The sequence below is a fragment of the Bos taurus genome, chromosome 8 (genome assembly GCF_002263795.3).
Source record: "Bos taurus isolate L1 Dominette 01449 registration number 42190680 breed Hereford chromosome 8, ARS-UCD2.0, whole genome shotgun sequence".
Taxonomy (NCBI): Eukaryota; Metazoa; Chordata; class Mammalia; order Artiodactyla; family Bovidae; genus Bos; species Bos taurus.
In genome coordinates this window covers 47,966,662-47,979,628 of record NC_037335.1, presented here as the reverse complement: position 1 = coordinate 47,979,628, position 12,967 = coordinate 47,966,662, and the positions used below count along the sequence as shown (strand labels likewise).

The following is a 12,967-nucleotide window of genomic DNA, read 5'->3' as shown; positions in this document are numbered from 1 at the left end:
AGATATTTCAGAAACTGGCTTACTTAGTGTTATTCCCTGCAGGACTGCTTGTATTTGGGGATGATAAAGATGGATCCAGAAATATTACTTTGAGGACTCATTACATCCTGATCAAGGATGGTGGGGCGCTTCATATTGGAGCAGAAAAATGCCGCTATAAATCCAAAGCGACAATTGCCTTGTATGGCAAGTCAGATGAAGGTGAAAGTATGCCAACATTTGGCAAAAAATTTATTGGTGTGGAAGCCGGCGGGACACTGGAATTACATGGGACACAGAAGGCATCATGGACATTGTTGGTGAGAACTCTGAATTCTTCAGGCTTGACCTTTGGCTCCTATGCCTTTAAAAAGGACTTTTCCAGGGGCCTCAATGTGAGGGTCATTGATCAAGACACAGCCAAAATTTTGGAAATTGAGAGATTTGATACCCATGAATTCCAAAATGAAAGTAGGCGACTTCAGAAATTCCTGAGAGACCAGGATCCGGGACGGATTGTTGCCATAGCTGTTGGAGATTCAGCTGTTAAAAGCCTCTTACAAGGAACCATACAAATGATCCAGGACCGGCTGGGAAGTAAGCTGATCCAAGGGCTGGGCTACAGGTAGGCATGCATATCTTTTTTTTTTTTTTTTTAGCATGGAGATATATTTTACAATTTTTTATTTATTTAATTTTGACTGTGCTGGGTCTTCCTTGCTGCAAGGGCTTTCTCTAGTTGTGGCAAGCTGAGGCTGCTCTCTAGCTGTGGTGCTTGGGTTTCTCATTGTGGTGGCTTCTCTCGTTGCGGAGCACAGACTCTAGGGCCCTCAGGCTCAGTAGTCGTGGCTTGAGGGCCCAGTTGCCCCTTGGCTGGTGGGATCCTCCTGGACCAGGGATCAAACCCATGTTCCCCTCATTGGTAGGTGGACTCCAAACCACTGGACTACCAGGGAAGCCCCATACATATCTTTTTTTTACTTTCCTTCCCCCTGCATATTTGAATCTGTGTCTGTATGAGAGGAGAGTGTGATGGAGAAAGTCAGGTGTCAGAATGGCCTCTACAATTTGGAAGTCTGGTTGCCTCTTGCTTTGAATTGGAGGACAGAATACTGGTTACAAAGCTCTTTTCAAAGCTTTGATTTACGAAACACTTTGTGAATCTTAGCATTGAACTTGTGAAAAATTAAGAACAGGAGTGTGGTTCTGAAAAACAATCAGTTTAAGGAAATTGACTTCCTTCTTATAGTATCTTCTGAAGATCATATGAAATTCAGGCTAATTGAGGCACCTTATGAGTTGGAAGGGAGAAGGCAATGGCACCCCACTCCAGTACTCTTGCCTGGAAAATCCCATGGTCGGAGGAGCCTGGTAGGTTGCAGTCCATGGGGTCGCTAAGAGTCGGACACAACTGAGCAACTTCACTTTCACTTTTCACTTTCATGCACTGGAGGAGGAAATGGCAACCCACTCCAGTGTTCTTGCCTGGAGAATCCCAGGGACGGCAGGGCTTAGGGCCCCATTCTGAGCTAAGGTGTAAAAGTTGTCTTAAAAGCATGAAGAGGGGTGGAACATGCACAGGTTTCTTTTTCTTTTCTTTCTTTCTCTTTTTTTCTTTTGTTTTTTGAATCCTTTAATTTGAGTCTTGTTTGATTGGCACTGTCCTATGAGACCCTGGCACAAGTTGGAGGCCTAGGAAGTTCATCCAAATAGTAGTATTCATTCCTATAATTTATTCTTGTCTTCTTGTGCCATATTCTGGTTAATCATGATTTCTTAATGCAGTTCTGGGGAAGTAGCTGGCTCAACATTTACAAAGAAAACAGAAGTTTTCTGCTTACTGTTCACAATAAAGTCAGGGGATATCTGCAGTGAAAAGTTAGAGAACTTCAAAACTGGCATGTTGAAATGATCTAGTTTCTCTTTTTTTCCTTTGATGGTTGATTTATCTAGTTATTATTTTTTCCTTTGGTTAGTGTTGGAATGGAATATTATCTGTAGAAGTTGTAGAGAAAGTTAAGACAAAAATTAGTGAAGAAAAAGGGTCTGTAATGGTTTTAAAACTCTTTTTACTCACACAGGGAATATTTGTTGTTGTTCTGTCGCTAAGTCATGTCCCACTCTGCGGTCCCATGAACTGCAGTATGCAGGCTTCCTTGTCCTTCACTATCTCCCGGAGTTTGCTCAAACTCATGTCCAGTGAGTCAGTGATGTCATCCAACCATCTCATCCTCTGTCGCCCCCTTCTTTTCTTGCCCCCGGTCTTTGCCAGCAACAGTCTTTTCTAATGAGTCGACTCTTTGCATCAGGTGGCCAAAGTACTGGAGCTTCTCTTCATGCTCATGTGCAGGTATTTCTGTAATTGATAGACCTAGGAGTGAAAGCATGGTCTGCTCAGATACCCACTCTATTTCATTATCCAGTAGTACCAGAGATAGTAACTTTTGTTTCTTTATGTCATTATTGTTCTAGATTTGTGTGATCATTAGCTCTGAATGTTTTGTTTAACTTTTGGGGTAATCTTCTCCCTATTGTTTTCAAATTCCTTTTAAAATATTGTGGCTGATTTGACGGAGAAATTAGAATTGTGATCCTTTGCCAATGTTCCTTTGCATTGCCATTATCTCCAGGGTACATAAACATGCCCCTTTGAAGATAATGTTCTGGCACGTTGAAATTTTCCTCAAGTGGAGGAGGGAAGTAGGAGTGTTTTGGAGATAGTGTCAGTAGAATAGAACATTGTTTAATAGTTGCTGAGGCAGTTCTGGTAAATAAAGGAAGCCTCTGATAGTCTTCCTCTCCTTCCCTCATATAGGAGATAATAAATTGAAGCATTCTTCATTTGATTCTTTCTGCTGTATCAAAGAATATAAATAGAGCTATAAAGCACAGTCAGCCAAAGAGTAGCTAATCCATGCAGGGGCGGGTGTGGGATTTGTAAGGATGTAGGCATGCATTGGTTAACTTTCATCTGTGAATATCCAGCCATCTGTCTAGCATAGATTATATTTGGCATTTTTTCCCCCTACAATAGGAAGTTGAGATTTTTCTTTTCATGTTTTAAACCAGGAGTCTTAAGGCTAATTTTCTGATGTTTTGTCTTTGTTCTTTCTTTCTTTCTTTTTTTTGAATTGACTTTGATCATAAGCTTGAGCAAAGTCCCTGGAATGTTTATCACAGTATCACAGTAATAAAATGGTGTTTTTCAAGTGTATGCTTTCAACAAATAGTTATAAAGCATATAAAATTAAAAACTTGTTGAATAGTGATTCTATAGCTTTAATAATATTAAACTAATAACCCAGTGGTCTCAGCTTTGTTTTCACATCTGAGATCTTAAAAAGTCCCATGCCCAGGACCCACTGTACATCATTTACATCAGGATCTCTGAAGCATAGGACATCCTCCCCGCTCCCCACTGGCAGTGTGTGCAGTCAAAGATGACACTTTCTGCTCTAACCTCTGACCTGTGACTCAGGTTCTCAGTGTGGTTCCCAGACCAGCAGCATCAGCATCACCTGGGAACTTGTCAGTAATTCTATGGCCCCACATCAAACAATCAGAAGGTGGGGCCCAGCAGTCTGGTTTAACAAGCCTTACGTTTAATTCTGATACCAATGAGGTTTGAGAACTCCTGCTCTAACTTGGTGGTTTTCCAGTGTGGCTGCACAGTCAGAGCATCTGGGGAAGTTTAAAACAGACTAATGCTAGGCCCCACCTGTAGAGATGTTGGTTGCATTGGTGTGGGCTGGGTCTAAGCTTGGATATGTTTCTAAAGCTCCCATATGATTCTGTTATGTAGTTAGCTTTGAGAACATTGCAGAGATAAGAGTGGAAAAGAGACCAGACAATAATCTTTTAAAAAGAAATGGGGGCTTCCCTGGTGGCTCAGATGGTAAAGAATTTGCTTGCAATGCAGGAGACCTGGGTTCAGTCCCTGGGTTGGGAAGATCCCCTGGAGAAGGGAGTTGCAATCCATTCCAGTATTCTTGCCTGGAGCATTCCATGGACAGAGGAACCTGGTGGGCTACAGTCCTTGGGGTCACAGAGAGTCGGACACACTGAGTAACTAACACACACTGGTGATCCAGTGGTTAAGAATCTGTCCTCTAATGCAAGGGATGCGGGTTTCATATCTGGTTGGAAACTGACACCCCACATGTTGAGTGGCCAGAAGATTAGAAAAAATAGTAAAAAAAAAAAAAATAATGTGAATGAAAAGAGTGTGCATTGAGGAAGTCAATGATTAATTGAAATCATAGTAATCAGTGTTTCACCTGTTACAGAACTGGACAAACAGGGATTTAAAATCCAGGTGCATTTCCTTCTGTGATGTCAGTTTTTTCAGTCAAGTTTGTACTTGCAACCACATGTGGAAAAAGAGTTGGAGGGATTGACAAAAATGAAATAGAATTAATAGCACCTGTCATAACATCTGTGTTGGGGATTTGGGTCAGTACCATAACAAATAATCAGTTGCACCTGCTCTTTTTCCTTCTAGGCAAGCTTGGGCTTTGGTTGGTGTCATTGATGGTGGCAGTACTTCTTGCAATGAGTCTGTAAGAAACTATGAGAATCATAGTAGTGGAGGGAAGGCTCTCGCCCAAAGAGAATTTTATACTGTGGATGGTCAGAAGTTCTCTGTGACAGCTTATAGTGAATGGAAGGAAGGTAGGCGAGCAGTTTATACTCTTGTTAATACGTTGGTAAGTATTGTGACAGACGTTTTTTAAAGTGACATTGTATTCAAATGACAGTCTATTTCGATTTCTCAACCGGTTGAAGAAGAAACCTGTAGTTTTCCAACTATAGTTGATCTTTTAGGCTGAAACAAAACTTTTTTTTTCTGGATTAGAAAATGATCTAGTTTAGGCATCCTCAGTTGGACATTGTTCTTCATTCTTGAGTCATTAGGTGTGGTTAATGGATTTGTTTCCTAGATTTAGTATCAGTCGAACCAATCTGGATGTGAGCTGTCTTTTATTATGTTCTGTGATAGTGAACTGGTTTTGTACTTTGGATCTTATTGTTATATAGCTGTATGGACAAATATTACCTTTAAACACACGCTGTGTAAACAAATTACTCATTTTCTTGGCAATGTTTCCATGATAATTCAGCTACTACGTTTATCTTATAGACAAACTGGAAAACGGAGAAAAGTACAAAATTAAAATTAATGTTTCACCCTATCATTCAGAGTTAATTAGCATTTAAAATCTATGTTCCCTCCCCTAGTGTTCATTTTGTCTTAACCTGCTTTCCTTTCCTTAAATAATATATTATAAAGTTATCTTAGGTCTTTACTTTTCTTGAGCATATTTTGAAAATTAGAATCCACCTTTCAGAAGAACTATCATGTCTAACAATGATACTCTGACTTTTTTTTTAATGGAAATTCACTGAAGAATTTCTGTATTTTGCTGCTAGATTTTTTTGGCTCCAGGTGAATTGGCAGTCTCCTGTCTGTGCTTGCCCACTACCTTTCTTTTCCAAGCCAGTATTATACCAAAATTAATGTCAAATGAGTAATTAAAAGGTGCTTTATTACATCTGTAATTACCCAGAAAGGTTTATTTTAGGCTGGCCACATACCTCTGTTTTTAGCAGTACTGTAGCAAAGTATTCACTGAAATGGATTTCTGGAGACAGAATGCCTAGGTTCATGTCCCAGCTCTTTTGCTTACTGTATGATGATGGCATATAACTTTAACTTCCTAACCCTTAGTTTCTTCATCTGAAAGTGGGGATAATAATGGAACTACCACGTAGGGCTGCTGTGAATATCAAACATGAAGAATATGACGTTTTTAGCACAGAGTATATAGTAAGCACTCAATAAAGGTTAGCGTTTTAACAGTAATGCAAACATGACTTGGGATATAACTATTTTGTGTCCTTGTAATTAAAAAAAGAGTATTTTGCTTTAAAACAAACAGATAAACAGTTCCTGGTATATAATGGGACTTCCACATGCTCCATTTAAGGAGCCTTCTGAGTTTGAGGTGAGGAGATGGTATCTATTTATGGATGAGACTGGAATCAAGGCTAAGTTCTCTGCCTCCAAGACTATTATTCTTTCAACCACATCATGGTTGGCCTCTGGCAAAAAACATAGGTAGATGAGAAATATTTCTGAGCAGGAATTTGGACTTGCATGAAGAGTTTAGTGGAACTTCTTTCAGTAAGATTCCAGGCAGAGGACGACAAACTTGGAGTCAACATTTCCTTTGTGAGAACTTTTGCTTACATTTTCACATTACCAATGACTGCTCTTTTCTGGGAAAGTATACATTCTGGCTATCTATTGTAGGATATTGTTTGTGTTCTGTGTTCTCAGTATTTCCTATTTTCTGGAAGAGGTAGCAAGTCACTCCAGGAAGCTAGGATGATGAACGTATTTTCTTTCATACTTCCAGTTCTAGTGCCAGTAGGAGATATCTCAGGAAGGATTTTCTTCTACATCCAGAAAAAAGTGAAGAATTGTTGAATAATACAGATTTTTCTCTATGTAACCTTGCTTTTTTTTTTTTTTAACAGAAACAAATTCTAATGATCTTTTAAGTTAAAACTTATTTAGAAAATTTTTTTAAAAACATCATTGAAATTTTTTATGAAAAAAAGTTAATATTTCTTAGTTTCCCTTTTTTAGATAAATCTTTTTGGTTAAATCTGAAATTTTGGGTAGTGATTATCATTGCTACCATGATATTTTGGCTTATCTTTACTCTTAACCTGCCTGTTTTAGTTCTTAGGAAGGAAGAATGATATAGAGGTTAGGAAAATTGGACTCTGGAATTAAATTAGCATTCATTGTGGGCTCTTTTTTCAGCTATTAGTCAGACTCCCTGGCCTTTGCTTCTTTTATCTCTAATGCATATAATAGTTCCTCTATCTCAAAGTTGTTTTGATGAAAGGTTATTATGTATGTGAAATCCCAATAATTGTTAACTGTCATTGATAGTTATTATCTTTATTTAGACAAAATTCCATTATGGGCTTTAGTATTTATGTGAAAGAAACATAAAGAAAAGACACTTTACATTTTTAGGTTCCTTCCTTTTTTTTTCTGTTTTGTTTTGGTGCTTTGTAGACACAGGAAAGCATGGTAGATCAGTCTAATGGAGCAGATTTCAGAACTTGCTCAGGTTAGGTATTATCAGGTATCCCTAAGACTGTAAGGATATTTGTATTATTCTTTGTGTCTTGCCTAAATATCTTGCGTTTTGATTCCTCTAACTTAAGTAAATGAGTTTTTTTATTCCTATTATTGACTATTATATTTTTTTAAATTAAAAAAAAATTTTATTTATTTGGCTGCACCAACTCTTAGTTGTGGCATGCGGGACTTTAGTTATGGCATGCAGGATATATTATCCCGACCAGGGATGGAATCTGGGTCCCCAAGCACTGCAAACTTGGAGTCTTAGCCACTGGACCAGCAGGGAAGTCCCTCATCGACTTTTAGGGTCAGTATCTTCAAGTAGCCCCAGAGTAGTTTGTCAATTCATTGGAAAGGTGATACTGAAATACAGATAGTAAACAGATATCTTTGAAATATGGTGTTTCCCCACATTTCCATATTTTCCATAGCTTCCATCTATTCCATATTCATTTGCATTAAATCAGGTTTGGGACCATGACAGGTTGTATCATGGACACTTTGAGAAGCAGGGAACAGTGTAGAAGCAGTGCAGAAGCTTCTGCACTTGGTTGCATGTTAAAGAGTGCAAGTTAGAGAGATGTTGGGTCAGCTTTTCAGTTTCCATCTGCCTAGTTGGGAACCAACTCTGAATTTCAGAAGGGGGTTTCAGGAAAGATCAGTGATTAGTAGTTCCTGGATTGCATGTCTGATGTTACCCCAGGAAAGGTGCTGAGTTGGCCTGGGGCACTATCACGTGGCCTTTAGGTCCCTTTGCAGATGATCGTGGGGACACTCATCCCTTCAGTAGACATTTGATGAGTCTGCACTGTGAGACAGAGCAGTGAATACATGGTGCTTTGCCCCCTTCACTGATGTCGCTTCCAGGGAGGTGAGCTGTCTTCCCATTGGAAAGATACTAATCATACCAGAGAGAAATAACAGAATAAGAATACTGGAGGAATGGTTACTTCCAAGAGGATGTTTGGGAAGTCCAGAAAGGTTTGCCTGAACTTTATAAGATGAATAGTATCTTGGTTGGTAAATTAAGAGTGGATGGACACTGTAGACAGAGACTAAATGATGAGCAGAGGTCTAGAAGTGAGAAATCACCTAAGGCCAGCTTTTATATTTAATGTTAAGATTCTGTGTGTTCATGTCCTATCATTTCCTGTGCATGGGTCAGACTGAAGCATTGCTGGCTTACATTTATCTTTCGATTTGTGAATCAGTTGAAGGGGTTGATTTTAGAAAAAAAAATCACTTTGTTTCTTGCTTTTTGGTCTAGGTATTTCTTTTTCAGGTTTCTGGGTAGAGGCCATAGATGGAGTAAAACTGCACCTGCTGGATGATGTTAGTAGTTGGGAACCCGGAGATCAGATTGTGGTCGCAAGCACGGACTATTCCATGTACCAAGCAGAGGAGTTTACTCTTCTCCCCTGTCCTGAGTGCAGCCGCTTCCAGGTCAAAGTCAAAGGTATCAGACTGCTCAGAAGGCTTCTTGGGAAACACTCTTCTTGAGATATGATTCTTGGGATTCTTTGTTTTTCCTTGAGTCGTCATTGTCACCATCATTGTCATCAATATTGAAGGTCTTAGCAGTGGGGAGCTTTGAACACTAGAGTCCCAGAGGATGTTGGATAAAAGTAGTCATCAAGCAATAATGTTGCTATTAATGATGTATCATAGACAAATCAGTGTTTTTATGCCAGTTTCTATGTTTAAAAAAAAAGAGATGCAAACTAGATGGATTGAATTTTTTCTTTGAAGATGCTTTCAAACTTCTTTTTTATTAAATTTCTGCTATTAGATAATAGTAAACTAGGTTTATTTTTTAAATAGAAGTGTCTCTTTTTTATGTAAAAAAATGAAACTCACAGTCTTTGAGTGTCTGCTTTCTTGGCCAGAAGTAGATCTCACAAATATTTAAAATGAAACCGAAAAGATACTTTCATAAAACTACATTTCCTATCATAATCTTGACGAATGTATTTTTTGAGAGAGAGCAATATACAGTGGGATCCTTACTGTAATCTCTGTTTAGAAAGGATGACTGACATTTACCAGTTACTTATTTTGAGGCTGGTGATAGGCAAAGCTTCTTCCTTCATTGCCTCAGTTATGGAATTCATTGTGCATTCATTCATTATATTGCTTTCCATGCTTCTGTAATACAAATTATGCATTACACATTTATGATACAAAACAAAAGAATTTAGAGTAACTATTTAATAAGTACTCACTCAGTGGGTACTTTAGAACTTTCAAGGTTAAAGGAAACTTTTTTGCTTTAAAAAAAATGAAATTGACTCACTTGGCAGTTTTTTCCTGCTTCACTCAGTGTTGTACTCTTCGTTCTTGACCATACAGGCCATAAGCAGAAAACTGAAAACTAAAAAATCATCATACCATCTGGCATTAATTTTGTTTGGAAATTCCCATTGTTCCTAACAAGTATACATGATAATGAATCTCCATTATTTGGTTTATTTGTGTTTTTCCTTCCTGAGTTTGTATAGTTAAGATCAGATAAAAGCTCATTGGTAAAGTGTTTCTAAGTTTTTAGTAAAGGTGGGGATTTAAATGTGCATTAGAAGTGGAAAGAAAAGGTCGTTATTTCTGGACTGTTAATGTCCAAATGCAGGTTACTTTAGCTTTGAAGGAGAAGCAAAAAAAACTTTCCACCCTATTATCAACATCTACAAAATCATTAGTTTTCCTAGGTACGGCATGCACTGGAGTATTCATGTATCCTCAGGGGAGTAGAACAAGAGCACATGGACAGGAAGCAGAGACAGCATGGATTCTTAGCTAGCTTCCAGATTATTGGTGCTGTTCAAGAGAAGACTGAACTATTGGCTTTGCCAAAAAGTTCGTTTGATTTTTTATGTAACATCTTCTGGAAAAACCCAAATGGAACTTTTTGGCTGACCCAGTACTTTAGGGAGGAGTAAGCTCTCTGTGTGTGGGTTTGATAGTTGGGAGTGAGGGTTAAGGGCATTGAGTGTGGGTGATTGGAGCAGAAAATCCATAAAATCTCTGCTTCCTGGGATTCTTTTGTTCTGAGGTATCAAAGAATGGAAACAAACAATAAATTTAATAATGTCTTGAAGTTACAAGATAAACATTACTGTCTTTTTGATATAAGTTTTATGTTTTCTTTGTTCTGATGTTATTTTTGCCTTGCCCTCATCGACCAGAAACGCCTCAGTTCCTGCACATGGGTGAAATTATAGATGGTGTAGACATGAGAGCTGAGGTTGGAATTCTTACCCAGAATATTGTTATCCGAGGAGAAATGGAAGACTCATGCTATGCTGAAAATCAGTGTCAGTTCTTTGATTATGATACCTTTGGAGGACATGTCATGGTAGGCAAAAGGATTTAATGAATTCTTTGAAACTGTGACTGCTAAGTACATGTTTGACAAAGCTTTCAAGTTTTGGAGTGGCATCTTTATGGCTATTAAAATCACATTTTATTTCTCTTTTCAATGACAAGGAGATTTTAGATGATTAAAAGATAACATTATATCTTCATGTAGTTGATCTGGACTCTTAGTTAAATCATTTAAGAATTGTCCTGTGAAGAAGGAAATCAATTTATATTGGGAAGAATCAGTTATAAAGACAAAAAAAACCAAATAATCTCAGGATCATGCATGCAATCTCTGAAAGGATCAGGTTTTTTTTTTTTTAAACATGATATTATGAAAGGGTAAGCAGTAGTGATGTACATATTCAAGATATGTTTCTGTAAAGATATTTTTTATATGCAGATTTTTTATTCTATAAAAGTACTGAGCACTTATGTACTAAATGTTGCTCTGTGTACTACTAATCTATTTGACTCCTGGGCTGCATTTTGGCTACATGTGTCATAAAATCAGTTTTGTGTGAGTAGGATATTATTTTTGGCTATGTTTCTGTTATGCTGATTTCTGAAATGTTGGTCAGTGTCATGACTTTGTTTTTAGTAGTGTGATTGAAAATCCAGAGTTTATAAATATTGAGACTGCCTAAGTTGTGGATCATAGAGGCATTTTTAAAAAAAAACAGAAGTAAACAACATTATATGCTAACTAAATCATTGAGGGAGGATTTAGAAATAATTATTTATCAAACTTCAGTGGAGATTATAGAAATGAAAAAACAAGACTAGATAGGAAATGACCAAAATATTTGAACAAACCCACACATATATACAAAAATCATTTTTGTAGCCTTCCTGGTTACCTTTCCTTGATTCCTAATAAGAGGCTATTTTTTATTACTCTTTAAAGTATTCATTTATGTAAAGAAGCATTTGCTAAATTCTGAGCTGGAGATCCAGGAAAACAGGATGTAAAAGAAAGATGCTTTCATTTCTGGTCTCCTTCAGATATTTTCTATTAAAACAATATTTTGGGGGAATTTCCTTGGTGATCCAGTGGTTGAGAGTCTGCCTTCGAATGCAGGGGACTCAGGTTCGATCCCTGCTCAGGGAACTAAGATCCCACATACCACAGGGCAACTAGAGAGCCCATGCACCCAACAAATATCCTGCACGCTGCAACTAAGACCTGATACAGCCAAATAAATATTTTAAATAAAAAACAATGTATTTTGTTACTTTGCTTCTGAGCTACTTTACCCTAAGCTACTTTGCTTATGTGTTAGTTTGATTTTTGGTTATCTTATAGATAAAGAAAAATTTTACTTCAGTCCATCTTTCTCATGTGGAATTGAAACACATGGGTCAGCAGCACCTGGGGCGGTACCCTGTTCATTTTCATCTGTGTGGAGATGTGGATTACAAAGGAGGGTACAGACATGCAACATTTGTGGATGGCCTGTCTATTCATCACAGCTTCTCCAGGTGCATCACTGTGCATGGGACAAATGGCTTGCTGGTAAGTAACCTCATATTGTGTTGATATATTTTATGAAAACAGTCACCTCTCCTTCATTCCCATGACTTGTCAATTTTATACAAGTAAGCCGTTGGGCCACAAGTCTTACTCTGTCCTGCTTTCCTGAGAATTCTGCTGTTTTTCTCTGTTCTCTTAAGAGATCAGTGAACCCTGACATTTGACTTTGCCCCATCAGCTAAGATGAAAATTTTTTGCTTTTGTACTCAGCATGCCTCATGAATAGCACTTGTCAACCACAGCCAGTCTTGTTACCAACGACATTATACACTTGTATTTTGGCAGATAAAAGACACCGTCGGATTTGACACACTGGGTCATTGTTTCTTTCTGGAAGATGGTATTGAACAGAGAAATACTTTGTTCCACAATCTGGGACTCCTCACCAAACCAGGCACACTCCTTCCCACGGATCGGAATAACTCCATGTGTATCACCATGCGGGAAAAAGTATTTGGAAATTATATCCCTGTGCCTGCCACTGACTGTATGTGAGTAATTGGTGGAGTGAAAAGCTCACGTGTGATGGCCAAGGCCTGTTGGCTTTTGGGGATATGTTTAGTGGGAGGTTTTTAGAAGATGGGATTTTTCCTGACGAATATTTAAATCACCTTAAAAAAAATGTCTTTCAGGGCTGTTTCAACTTTCTGGATTGCTCATCCCAACAATAATCTGATTAATAATGCAGCTGCAGGCTCACAGGTAAATAACACTAAAGTGCATCTGTGTTTTTGCATTCTTGTTTGTAAGTGTCCTGGTTTATGTGTATATGCAACAGAGTGTGTGGTAGTCTAACTCAAGCACCTTGCTTTCTGGTACTGCTTATTTTAGCCAGCTCTCAGAGCAGGCTGTGGTTGAGATGGTTCTTCTGTTTCTTCACATCATTTGTGCCAGTTAGTATTTATGAGTGTACAAAGACAGATGCTAAATGGAAGAAA

At 38.1% G+C, this 12,967-nt stretch overlaps 1 protein-coding gene across 3 annotated transcripts in view; it reads left to right on the top strand.

Annotated features, from left to right (window-relative positions):
• The window catches only part of CEMIP2 (cell migration inducing hyaluronidase 2), an 82,059-nt gene that overhangs the window by 26,310 nt on the left and 42,782 nt on the right, over window positions 1-12,967 (top strand). For all 3 annotated transcript variants that reach the window (XM_005210029.5, NM_001192415.1, XM_059889077.1), the window contains exons 4-10: window positions 43-604; window positions 4,481-4,650; window positions 8,409-8,597; window positions 10,321-10,490; window positions 11,802-12,011; window positions 12,315-12,520; window positions 12,662-12,731. In XM_005210029.5, the coding sequence (XP_005210086.1) occupies window positions 43-604; window positions 4,481-4,650; window positions 8,409-8,597; window positions 10,321-10,490; window positions 11,802-12,011; window positions 12,315-12,520; window positions 12,662-12,731 (1,577 nt within the window). The remainder of the gene's footprint in view (window positions 1-42; window positions 605-4,480; window positions 4,651-8,408; window positions 8,598-10,320; window positions 10,491-11,801; window positions 12,012-12,314; window positions 12,521-12,661; window positions 12,732-12,967) is intronic.